Consider the following 12,612-nt stretch of genomic DNA (forward strand, 5'->3'; position numbering starts at 1 on the left):
GAGAGATACTACAGCAGCAGCATACTGATATAAAAAAAAAATTGGTCAGAATTAATGGAGTTCTCAATGCTGTGAAGTTCATGCAGATGGTTATTCATCATTCAATACCATCAGGAAGATGTCAGATTTATTCCAACTTTGTCGTGGAGCAGTGGCCAAGACTATAAAGAACTATCACCAGCAAAAAGGAGAACACAGAGTCTGGCAAAAGATAGTATGGTCGCCTAAGAGAACTGATACAGTTCTAAAGGTAAAGCATTGTCACACCAAATATATAAATACATATATATTTCTAATTACTGCCCTTTATAGTACTTTTTTGATATTTGTAAATGTTTCACTATATCTGAAGGCACCGTCTCTACGGAATTTGTACATCTGCCCATGACATTTTTACAGTATTGCACATTATACAAAATTTGTAGACATTAAGTCAGACTAATGCTGGCCTGTCTAAATCCAGTCATTACTATCACACTGTCACATAAGCACAAAAGTTTTGATGTCAGGTCATTAAAAACCATTGACTTACCTGAAACAAGAACAGAGTAAGATGATGTTGGGATGTTCTTAAGATTCATTGGGATGCTCCACTTTACTATTTGAATCCTCTTCAGAGCCTACAATGACTATCTGGTACTCCAGTCCCTCAAGGCCATGAGGATGTCCAACTCCTATCACTAGACTCTCCAAATACGGGGTCCATTTAAGGTCATACGTTTCTAGTTTTTGAAATCCAAGGGAGGAAGTCCAAATAATCACAATTTACCTCAATTATTCAACTACTATCCAGCCAATGTTTCCAAATGCAAGACTAAGCATTTCAAATACTCCTCAAAACTCAACATTCACCTTGATTGCACACGAGGATTATAGAAGTGTCTGGTTAATCAGAAACACATGGGATTCAAAAAACAAGATGGTACACTAGCACTTTAGCTGAACAGTGCAAATGAATTTCAGTCGATACATTCTTTGTAGAACATCTCTCATAATATACTTTCTTATTGCACTCACTTGCACTGTCAAAGCCATCTTCCAAGAAAGACTGACCATGACACAGTATGTGGGCCTTGTTCCTTTGCACCATTTCCATAAATGTTTTTTTCCCCCCACTTTGTCCTACAGGTCACACAAATCGTGAAACCTAAATTTGTAACAGCAAGCTGGAAACATTTAAGGCAAACCCATTTTCTCATGGGATTAGAATATTCTTCCTTTCCCTTTCATAGCAAACTGAAACATTTTCCTAACCGTCTAGACCCTCCCTCAAGTGTCCATTTCAAACATTCCCAGCTATTAACACCCTCACACCCTGGGGCGAGGAAAAACTGACTCGCCATGGCAGCCTTGCCCACAAAAGCAGAGCAGATTTTTTCGATTCCTTCCCTCTGTTTGTTCGGGTCTGATGAATGCAGGCTGTGTTTCAGGAATGCCACCCCCTCCCCTTCCGCCAGTGCTTGGCAAGGGGGATAACCCTGAATCAAGCTCTGCCTGTTGCATTCACCATTTGCAACAAGAAACCTAAAAAAAAAAATTAAATAAAAATACAGTACAGTGCTACACCACCTCCGATTGTCAAATGAACTGGTTTTATTTTGTTAAAAATTAGGACATGTTATAAACAGGACATATATCTGAATCCCAAAACACTAAAATGGAGGATAGCCCTTTATAGAAAATCCACAGCACAGCAGGCTGAGTTTATGAAGACGTGTGTCTGTTCCCTTCATTTTAGCAGCAGGAAGATTCAGTGGATATTGATTTCTTCTGTTGTATGCAACGGTCTTTCTGCTGAAAATCGCCAAAAACACAGCAGAGTTTGCCCTCTGGCTAAGATATGCCAGCCTAATAATAATACTCACTTTCAGCTTTTGCTTTGCAGGAGCAGCAGTTTCAAATACCCATGGGCTACAATCATCTCTATAACGTGGACTGGAGGTGCATAATCTGCCTTGAAATCTTGTCACTACTAAAAACAGAAGACAACTCCTCCAAATTCTTGAAATTTGTAAGAATTCTGTGGTGACGACTGCCCAAGATTATCTAATCATTCCCTTTGGCCAAAACCACTTCTAAAATGATTGCATTTCCACTGTGTATTTTCCCAGTTGCTTTCTTATGGTGCTAGTAGGATATTGCTCTGAAAAAATAAAACAGCCAGGGCATGAAAAGGCCTAATTAAAGACAATACGTGGAAAAGAACTTATATATAAGATTACAGAGCCACTAAAGGGGCAATACCAAAAAAAAAGGTTGGCTTGTGCAGATCAGTAAGCTGCTTGGGTACACATCTTGTGCAAACATTACTGTGCCCCCCTTGTGCAGATCCACATCCATAGCCGATATCCATATGTGCAGCAACAGCACACAATGTGATCTGTCGGTCTTCTCTGATGAAGGCATTCACCATGATGATGTGAGAGTGTGCGTCAGATGTTAATGGTCAACCAGATCGAGCTTTGTTGGTTACACTTGTCCTTTAAATCTTTGCAGCCATTTCTAAAATTTTCAATGAGTTATGTGGTTTTCACTTTCATACTGAGCCAACATCAGCAGGTTTCATTCCATCTGCCCAAAGAATCCTCACCATGATGTGTTGCTTGAAAATGGTGCAACCCCGAAACACAACATCCACATTCTTTTGCCCTTGGCTTCAAATAGACTAATGGCAGACAGCGGCGCTGCATGCGTTCAAACTACTCATAAGCCACTGCAAACGTGTTGTATTGTGTCGCTTCTATCCGTTTCGGCTAACGTGTAATTTAAAAATTGCCTTTACTTTTTGATGTACCCATCATATAAAGAAATTTATTGGCCTACCCTGTCAAAATCCAGAAGTCGGGAGATGTAACACAGATCCCTACTATAGTAGCGGTAGAGATTTTATAGATCAAGTAATGTTCCAGAGGAAGCAACTGTGTCATGATAATGTATGGCAGTAGCTCTTTTTACTGCTTTATCCAAAGGTATTAAATATCTTAATAAACTATAAATTTACTCAAAGGCAACATTACAGAAGCAGAACAGGTCTACCAGAAATACATACGCATATTCTAGAAATATTGTTTTGTGCACACACAAAAATATCTTGCAAGCACAGGATAATTTCTTATGTGAATGAAAAATAAGATTTTTTTTTTTAAGTTATGTCTCTTCAGGGAAACCTTGCAAAATAAATGTCAGGATTCACTGCGAAAGGAGTGGGATGAAGGTATATTATCCAGCATTGGGCACAGAGTAGGAACGAACGCTGGATGAGCCACACTCGCTCATAGCAGATTGATAAAAAGCTTCTAATTGACTTAACACCCATAATTTTGGGATGTTGAGGGGGGAAAAAAAAAATCATTCCATGAAGCGATATTTTTTTAAAATTGTCAAGCCATGTAAGTTCTGAGATATCATTGTGTCAAATATTTCCACTGGGAAAAACGACTATGCCAAGTAATGTGAGCACTGAACATCACAAATATGAGCAAACACGGTTTTGTTAATGGGTATCAAATTATTTTCGAAGAATATAGCATACATGGAGACTACTATATGAAGACAAGCAGCTTGGTAACACTGAAATGATGGACACAGAGCCAGGAAGAACTGATCAATTAAAGGCCTAAAGGGAAATGTATAGGTGGTCACAGAAATCATATGCATACATTTAGTGATTTCTTTTTAACCAGGAAACAAAAATTAATCTACACTAATGTCATTCCCATTTACTGAAAGTTCACATTCCAGTGTTCAGCCTGTGGCAACCAGTATGGATGTCAGGTATCAATTGGGAACTTGCAGGAGTGTTGCTCAAGATTATGGATATAACAGCAAATGTCAGCTTGGGGATGCTGGAGCTTCAGGATGAACAGAAGTACAATTTCTTGGACAAATGACAGCAAAATCATAATAGTGTCACACGTCACCTTGCACTGTATACTACACGATAGAACCGATGTATAGACAGGCAGCACAATGAGCAGTCTCACAAATAAATGAAACACATCTCCAAGTTCCACATAAAACAATATTATACCATTATCATATTTACTCAAGGTGCTTGCATTTTTGTAGAAAATTAATATGGGTTAAGAAAGCTTGGATTCATTTTGCGTACGCAAAAACATAGTAGCTATTTGGGCATGTTTAAAAATCTCACATTACCAATGACACTTTATTTTTATTTGAAATAACAGTAGAATCCTCTCAATCTACCTGTGCGATGTGGTCAGTGCATCAGTGTGTCTCAGTTATTCACCTTGTGTACAATTTACTCAAATAGCAGCAACATCTCTCCATTTCCATAGACAAAATGGACCTTAGCCTCCCATTCCAGTGTCCCTCGAGTCCCAACATACCAACATCTGGCCATTCAGGTTTGGTTTGCTGACTTGCTTGAACTTCCTTCAATGCCCTGTGGTGGGAGCGATGGGAGCATTACAATTTATCCAACAGGATCTGGCTTAGTTTGGTCAGTCATAACATATAACTTAATCATTCATCTCTTAACTTCTCAATTCCACAAAAACCAAAAAACTAAGGTTTATGTAAACACTCTGGAGTTAACTTTATCAATTCCTTCTGTCCTTTTTTGTGTAGTTTATCATAAGTAAATAACCTTCATCTTCCTTTTCTATGTGCCACATCAAAGCAGAATCCGGAGACCAAGGGGGTCATCCACGGTGTTTCTTTCCATTATCTTGTTATAGTGGTGGCACTCCTCGTAGTCTGCGAATGACATTAGCGATACGCTTGGCTAGGCCAGCACTAGGCTCTTCAACCTGAAAAGTTCGGGTTAGCAGATTGTAGAGAGAGCCATAACCAACAGCCACCACTGTACAAGTTAGACATATGACGTTGTAGGGCATGCTGAAGTCTGGTGTGGGCAAATTGACCAGAAGAGGTTCTGTGTAAACACGCATGAAGTAGCTGGACTCCTCCATAATAGGGAATCTGCAGAATGAGAAACCAATATGCACAGAGAGTATACATGAGCCACAAGTTGCTTATCACAGGCCATAAAGTGAAGTTAACATTTCAATACATGTTATCTGTAGTAAAACTTTAATTCATCCATTGATTTTAAATCTTTACACGGCATACTATATCCACTGCATGGCAGGAAGCCATTTTTTACAGGACATACATGCGTACGCACACACACACGGTAGGGAGATTTAAATGACAATTAACATTTAACGAGGGAGACCTCGGAATTCCCAGAATAAAAAAAAAAACTTTGCAGACAATAATGTTGTTAAAACTGCAACTCTCTGATCCTCAAAGTGTAAATTACCCATCCATCCAAGTTTCTGAAATTGTTTTGTCAATATGATGGAAAAAAGGAAGCCCAAATATATCCTGGGTGGGACTGGGGTCAAGGAAGGGTCCAACCTCACCCTTGGATGGGCCCAGCAGTTCTTCACACTACATTACTATTTTCACACTCTCACACTGAGTGGCCAATCAACCTCATTTATATATTTTTGGATACGGTGGAAGCCACTATCCACAGTGCAAATTAATTTATGGCCATGACACTCCTAGTTTTCTCTTTACCAAAATTTTAAACAAGAACAGATAAAAAAAATAAACTCACAGATTGGTGAAAAGGGGTTCCTCTGTTGTATGATTGGCATCCAAAGCAACTGCACTTGGTACCTGGGCACTAAGGACTGAAGAGCTAGAAACAGACAGAGAAACCAAGAAAAAACTGTTATCATAGGGTTACAAAGTAGTGATGTTCCGATCATTTGGCTGCTGATCAAGATTTTCACAGCATTTGACTCATCTGTGATCAGTAAAATTAGCCAAACTCAAAAAATATATTTTTTTCCTAACCTGCTTTTCTAAGCTTTACAGTAATTTAGTTGTAGCACTTACCGTAGATACTCATGTATAAGTCGAAAAATTTAAGCCTTGAAATTCATTCAAAAACACAAAGTCGACTTATCCATGGGGCAACACTAATTTCATTAAATAATTCTTTAAACTGTGAAATACCGCACTTGAATTTGAGCATTAGCTTTTGCAGGTTTTGGATAACAAACATACCATTAGCTGCCAGTAGATAGCAGTAACCAGAAACATACAGTATTTCGGACCATAAGGTGCACCGGATTTTAAAGCGCAATATCAATGAATGGGTCTCGATCCCGCTGTCATAAGTATCTTCGTTTGTTACATACGAAATAAACGGATTGGTACCGGAGGTGTGAGATCGAATCGCCGAGTAATACTCTTCACAAAACAGTTCAGGCTTTATAGCGACCGAGTCCGCATGTTCTTGGAGTTCGGTCCACGCTGTCTGTACGAAAGGGTTAAAATGGCGCTCACGTTCGCGTCCGACAATCCCATCCTTGACACATTTCTCCCAGTTTACTAGTGGAAAACGGTGGGACATAGTTTCCTCTTGCGTGGGTGATGTCCTAAAGGGGTTGGTGCTAATTGCGGTGGCTTTGGAAAACTCTGCTTCCAGGTCAGTGTCTACCCTTAGTTTTGTCGCCATTCACAGTTTCCTAGTTACACACTCCACCGAGAGAATGCACCAATTTTCTTTCAGTTTTACAAGCTTCGTGTCACTCACTAGTGCTGGCAGGAATAATCCCGGACGAGCCCCCAGTGTTACCTTTCCTGCCTGTCTCCGGACCGTGGTCGGGGTGACGCAGGGGAGCTTCTCCTTCTTCGTGTCCAGTGGTGTGAAGCTCCAGGGCCAGAGCAACGTGCTCTGGGGTAAAACCCTGTCCCTGAGTTCCCTTCTCCTAATTTACAGCAGAGAGTGACACACAAGGCTTGACTGCTCAATGGTTGACTTTATTATCTCCTTCTTTTTAAGGTGCCCGTTTTAGCTTAACAGAGACCAAAAACACAAGAGCCCCACCACGCCGTCAACAAACACTCAATCCCAAAACTCCACCCCCCAAAACCCAGACAAGTCCACCCACATCCCACATTCAGTATAATTGGGATGTCAGGCTGCTATTTTGAGCTCTGATCCCAACAAGAGTCAGACTTTGAAGGATTTGAAGAAGACACTTAGGGCCACTCTATTATATGAGAGGGATTTGAATATGAATTTAATTGAAATATTCTAACTGTAAGTAAATGAATAAAAATGTTTTTGGAGTTTTAATTTTGGCTTACTAAAATTCTTCAAAGATTAAAATGTTGAAAGTCTGGGCCCAGGTACATTGGGTATAATTATGAAATTCAAAGAATTTGATAGGCTGTCAAGCTTTACCCTCGACTTATATGCGGGTCATAACAAATTTCATAATTTTCGGCTTAAACAATACACTCGACTTATCTGCGAGGTCGACTAATAGGCGAGTATCTACGGTAATTACACAAAATATTCCAGTAGTTAAGAAATCCCCCGTGTCAATCAGTTGCCAAACTTCCTGTAACAGTCAGACTTTTGGAGAGATTTAAATCAGGAATACTGGCTTTTATATATATATATATATATATATATATATATATATATATATATATATATATATATATATATATATATATATATATATATATATATATATATATATATATATATATATAAAAGAGAAGGAATAAACAGAAAAAGAAATCTTGAGGAATCGTGTACAGAGAGGGACAGCAGAGAGTAAGAAAAGAGGGGCGCCATTGTCCAAGATTGAAAGAGACAGAGATTAGACCTCTAAACTTTGTCCAGTAATTAAATTGGACACTCCCTGCCAGAGTGTGGATGGTGAGTGAGCTTGTGTTTAGTTCAGCAGCTCAGATCACTCTATTATTAAAAAAAAAAAAAAATCTTGGAAGGAGACGAGATGTGATTTTCTCAGAGAGACACTTTCACGTCCTGCGAGATGAGACTTAACCACGCCCGGGGACAGAAGTAAAAGACAAAGAGTAAATGACAAAATAGAACGTCATAAAAAATTCAAAAACATTGGCACGGTTCAAATGCAGAGCAGGTTAGAGATAATTGAAGTACGAAAATTTGAAAGTCTCAAAAAAAGGATAGTAAAGATCGCATTAGTACAAACAAACGGAAACTATTACTCTGTGAAACTACGGAACAGCGAAAAAAGATTGACTATATTGTTTGGATTTAAACTTTAAGTTCGAGACTTGTAGATCATCTAATTCTTGTTGCCATCAGGGAAAAAAAAAGTAGTGTTTCTTCCCAATGAAGACACATATCCGCGAGAATTAAAAGATTTGTTTGTTGGTCGTGTATGTGGATTGCACTTTCACCAAACGAGACGTAAAGTTGCTGGCGTGTAGAGCAGGTGGGAGGGGTTGGCGAGCGAAGCACAGAAGGAGAAGAATTTACCCTTACTGCTTAGTAAACAATAAGGCATGTTAACTTAAAACAGCCATTTTAACTTGTTAGACATGTTAGCCTTATATCTTCTTAATAATCATGAACATTATTAGAATTGTGCCTTGTATTTTTGACATAAAATGTTATTTTCTTTCATAGCATGCATATTATGGATAAATATTTTGTACATGTTTTATTAGTTTATTATAGTATTTTCTTTAATGTCATTAAAGAATAAGCCTAAAGCCTGCGGTCAGCGATTTAGTTATAAAAATTATATTATAAGGTTTCTACAGGGATGGCTATGAAGGACCCTTGTGTAAAAAAATAATAATTTAAGAGGATAGAGCAAGCAAATCAGAATTGGATAATCCTGGTGATCAGTGATTGGTATCAGCAGTAAAAAAAAAACCTGGCTGAAGTATCCCTATGACAAACATTAGGACCCAAAGCTCCCTGTGCACCCTTGGGGTATTCCGACATAGTCTACCAAATGGATTAAGTTACTACAGCATCTGTGAATGGCCTGGAAGGCACATTTTCATTTGTGCTAAATTCTCTTTATGGGAAAGTTTATAGTAGGTATGAAAGCACCATCAGTATTCAGAACATTTTTGAGTTTAGCTGAGATGAGCAAACAGCAACTAAAGGTCAGGCCTCTATGGTCACTTCAAAAGGTAGATAGTAAAACCCTGAGGAACATAACAAGATGAGAAATGGGGCTGTATTTGCATTACCAAACATGCAAACCATTTTTGCAATGTAGTAATTTCCATCTCAGCAATATTTACTGAATTCAAAACGACATAAAGAACAGACTACACAAAATAAAGTTATTAGCAAGAGAAAAACAAAACAAAAAAATAAATAAAGTCCAAGGCAGCATAAAAGCAAGCTGCTTACCTGACATAGAAGCCATGGTTTGGATCTGGAGGGTATTCTGTCCATTTGAGCAGTGCCCTCTCAAACTGCACGGTTACCTTGGTGATGGAATTTGGGGGCAACTGCACTAACATCTCAAGAAGGTGAGGGTACTGTCGATCCTTTGATGGCCGATAGTGGATATAACCTTTTGAGGATACAAAAAAGAAGTACAGACAGGTTTAAATGAGGGTAAGGACCACAAATGGCAGTTTAAACAAGGATGATGTGTGCTTTGCAGTTGGGTTGACTCCTTTGGCCAAAATAATTAGGAGGTTACCTTACTGATGGACTTGGAAAGTTATCTTTGAACTTTGAAAAATAAAAAACAAGCCCTTCTCTTACATCTTTTTAATAATCTATTGTGGCTATTGCTTTCATTGCTTCATACATTAAATATAAATGTTGCAGTAGTAATAATAATATACAAATAATTATAAAATCAATTATGGTTTTAAAATGTTAAACACAGTGTCATATGCGTGTGCTTGGGGAACAGCTTGCAGGCTTAGATAATGACATTATTACCCCGGACCAAGCCAAGGCACTAAGCAATAACGGTATCTCTTCTCCTTTCCCCACTACAGAAAGGATGATTGATGTGCCACTATCTTTTATGTCACTTACAAGGTCGGCCCATCTGTATCTGCCTCTTCCTCCCAGAAACCACCATAAAGAGAACAGGGGGCAGTCTCGACCAATACAACGGGACTATCCTGACTTAACATTAACACCCATTTCTTTAGGGACTTTTCTTTATAATATACAGGGTTTGCCTTCGGGTGCCCCAGACACTTTATGAGCTTCTTTGCATTTTCTTACAATAAGTAGGACCAAACCTGGAAGAGCATGCAAAGCATATACACAAGGCAAATGAGCTAAGCTAAAGTAATAGTGTAGAAAATGAGCACAACAAATGCTAGGTCGACAGAAAGTATTCAGTCTTTTCTTGGACTCAGTCAAATTATAATGTAACACAAGTGTAATATCACAATAAAAATTAGACATCTAAACAAACTAGAGTATAACCAATTGTCTTTAGAAGTCAAATATGAATTTAAATGGTGCCTACTTGCGTGAATCAACATGTACAACACACTAATTCATGCTCAGGCAGGTTTCTCATGAAGCCCCATAGCTGGTAAGTAAAGTTGCATCATGGAGAGAATAGTATTTAAAATAAATCTAGGGAAGTATTAGAAGAATATAAGCATGAGAAGGGCATATAACAGAAAATTCCCTAATGCACAATAATGTTCATTATAAAGAAACACGCTGTGTTACCTGCCTTTGGCTGGTAAATTTCACCTAAACATGAAAAAAACATTTGTGCCATAGATCAGTTTGTGCTTTTCCTAGTTAATGACTTTGGCTTTTGTTGATGAACACTGGAAAACACAATTTTAAAGAAACTATTATTTTGAATTCAAACAGATAATTGATTTTAATAATAGGAATTTGGTATATACTGTAAATATAATTTCACCCTGTAGCTCTTCCTGTAAAAATGGTAGCTTCAGTCACATTTGAACGAAATGTTTTGATTTACAATCCTGCACCATCATAAAGTTTTGAAGGGTTTAGGTCAAAAGCAACATACACTGAATAGTGGTTTCCTTTAACTTATTACACATAGCATTGACTTTTACAGGCTGCACATTTACAGGCAACATGCAATGAACCAATTGTTCTAGTACAAAAAAAAAAGAACAGGTGATAAATTATATGGTGTCCCAGTGCTTGAAATGGAACCAAAATCCTGACAGACCTCTTCTTAATCAGTGTCTTGCTTCTTCTTGCCTATTGTTATTACTTTTCCACGACCTATTAGTTGAGCAGGCTGAGGTCGTTATAGCACCAAGCTGCATTAACATTTGCTCTTTTAAGGTGGTGGTGGTGGTATGCCAATAGCAGCCCACTAAGAAGCAGTGCAGTTTACACTTCTTACATGTTCTGTTTGTGGGGGACTGCTTTACTGAGCTGAGAAAGTGTCTAGTACCATGCTGCCACTCTCGTCTTGTGTTGTACACAGGTCTTGAAATGGGCTGGTACATGTAACAGCTTTCAGTATTTCTGCTTTGCCATCTTGAACATAGCAGCACCTTGTGGTCTGACATCCAAGATGACACCCCATTTCTCTGCAATACTGCATGTGTTTCACCATTAACGACCCTCAGCCCATTGTTTGAAGTATGTGTACTGTATGTAAGCATGGCCAACATTTAACAAAGACCTTTGAACTTGTATATATCTGTATACAGCATTGCAAGGAGTAAAAAGAATTTGACAGATTAGGGAGTACTTTGTATACCTAAGAAAGCAACTTGCTAAGCACATCATTTTTGAGTTTCACAGAAATTTCATCCTTTCCCTTCACTGCTAGATGCAGCCTTTATTTGCATAAAGCTGGAGACCCACTTTTCTGCAAGATTCTTTCCCTTCCTTTGTGATGCTCTGGACGTGGTCCCTAAGATAAGTCCACAATATTGTTACAGAAAAATTAAAAAACATGTCTTGTCTGATTTTCTTTTTTCTACATTGTGGCCAAATTTTAATCAAGTCAGTCAAAGCGTTTGAGATTTTGAGGTATTTCGTTTTTCTATTCTACAGGGAGTTTCACCATTAAATACTGATATATCGAAATGTCCTTTCTTAGAGGATGCCTACTGCCAAATTAACTAAGTGGGAGATAGGGTTTTTCTTGACAAGTAAAAATATACTAGAATGTAGCAAACACTTATGTAAGCTAAACTAGGATAATTTAATGCTTTTTTTTATTTTTAAGATTTTCATCATAATCAGTTTTGCTAGTTTTTAATCCATTATTTACTAGGCAGTAATGTTAATGGATCTGATGCTGAAGTAAAAAAAAGGCAAACTAATAGACAAACAGCAAAAGAAAGCAAAAATACAAATATTTCTAAATCTGTATTAATAAGTAGAATGTACTTGCAATCCTACACCCTCTGACCAGTCTGGTCCAAAGTTTGCAAAGTTGTTCTCCAGGACCATAAATGATAAGATAGACTTTGGAACCCAAACTTTTGACCTCGGTGGGTCCCAGTGAGTATTTCTTGTTTCCTGTGTGTTAAGAGTGTGCACAACAGTGCCACCTGCTGGCTCGGAGCAAGCAAAACATCCAAACAGACTGAAGTCTGACTAGCAGACAAAATGACCACAACCTAACATTTCTTACTTGGGCAACATCACCCGCTGCTTCTATCTACTGTAACATAAACAGGAGTATTTTGTGCTTTTGTTGGGGGTGTTGGTTGAGGCTATTATTTAACTTCTGCTATGTTGACTTTTTTCATAGTTTAAGCACTATGAACTGTCCATCTTAAACATAAAGGATGGGTCAAATATGACAGCATTCATGGTTACAACCCAGT

The 12,612-nt window shown here is 38.2% G+C and overlaps 1 protein-coding gene across 1 annotated transcript in view; it reads right to left on the reverse strand.

Moving 5' to 3' along the window:
* Positions 1-1,570: 1,570 nt before the first annotated feature.
* Positions 1,571-12,612, reverse strand: part of pigt (phosphatidylinositol glycan anchor biosynthesis, class T) — a 41,620-nt gene continuing 30,578 nt past the window's right edge. Inside the window, exons 10-12 of the mRNA XM_039776569.1 lie at positions 9,203-9,368; positions 5,594-5,677; positions 1,571-4,947 (exon numbers count right to left, since the gene is read on the reverse strand). Coding sequence (XP_039632503.1) covers positions 4,698-4,947; positions 5,594-5,677; positions 9,203-9,368 — 500 coding nt within the window. The 3' untranslated portion in view covers positions 1,571-4,697. The remainder of the gene's footprint in view (positions 4,948-5,593; positions 5,678-9,202; positions 9,369-12,612) is intronic.

The sequence above is a fragment of the Polypterus senegalus genome, chromosome 14 (genome assembly GCF_016835505.1).
Source record: "Polypterus senegalus isolate Bchr_013 chromosome 14, ASM1683550v1, whole genome shotgun sequence".
Classification (NCBI taxonomy): Eukaryota; Metazoa; Chordata; class Cladistia; order Polypteriformes; family Polypteridae; genus Polypterus; species Polypterus senegalus.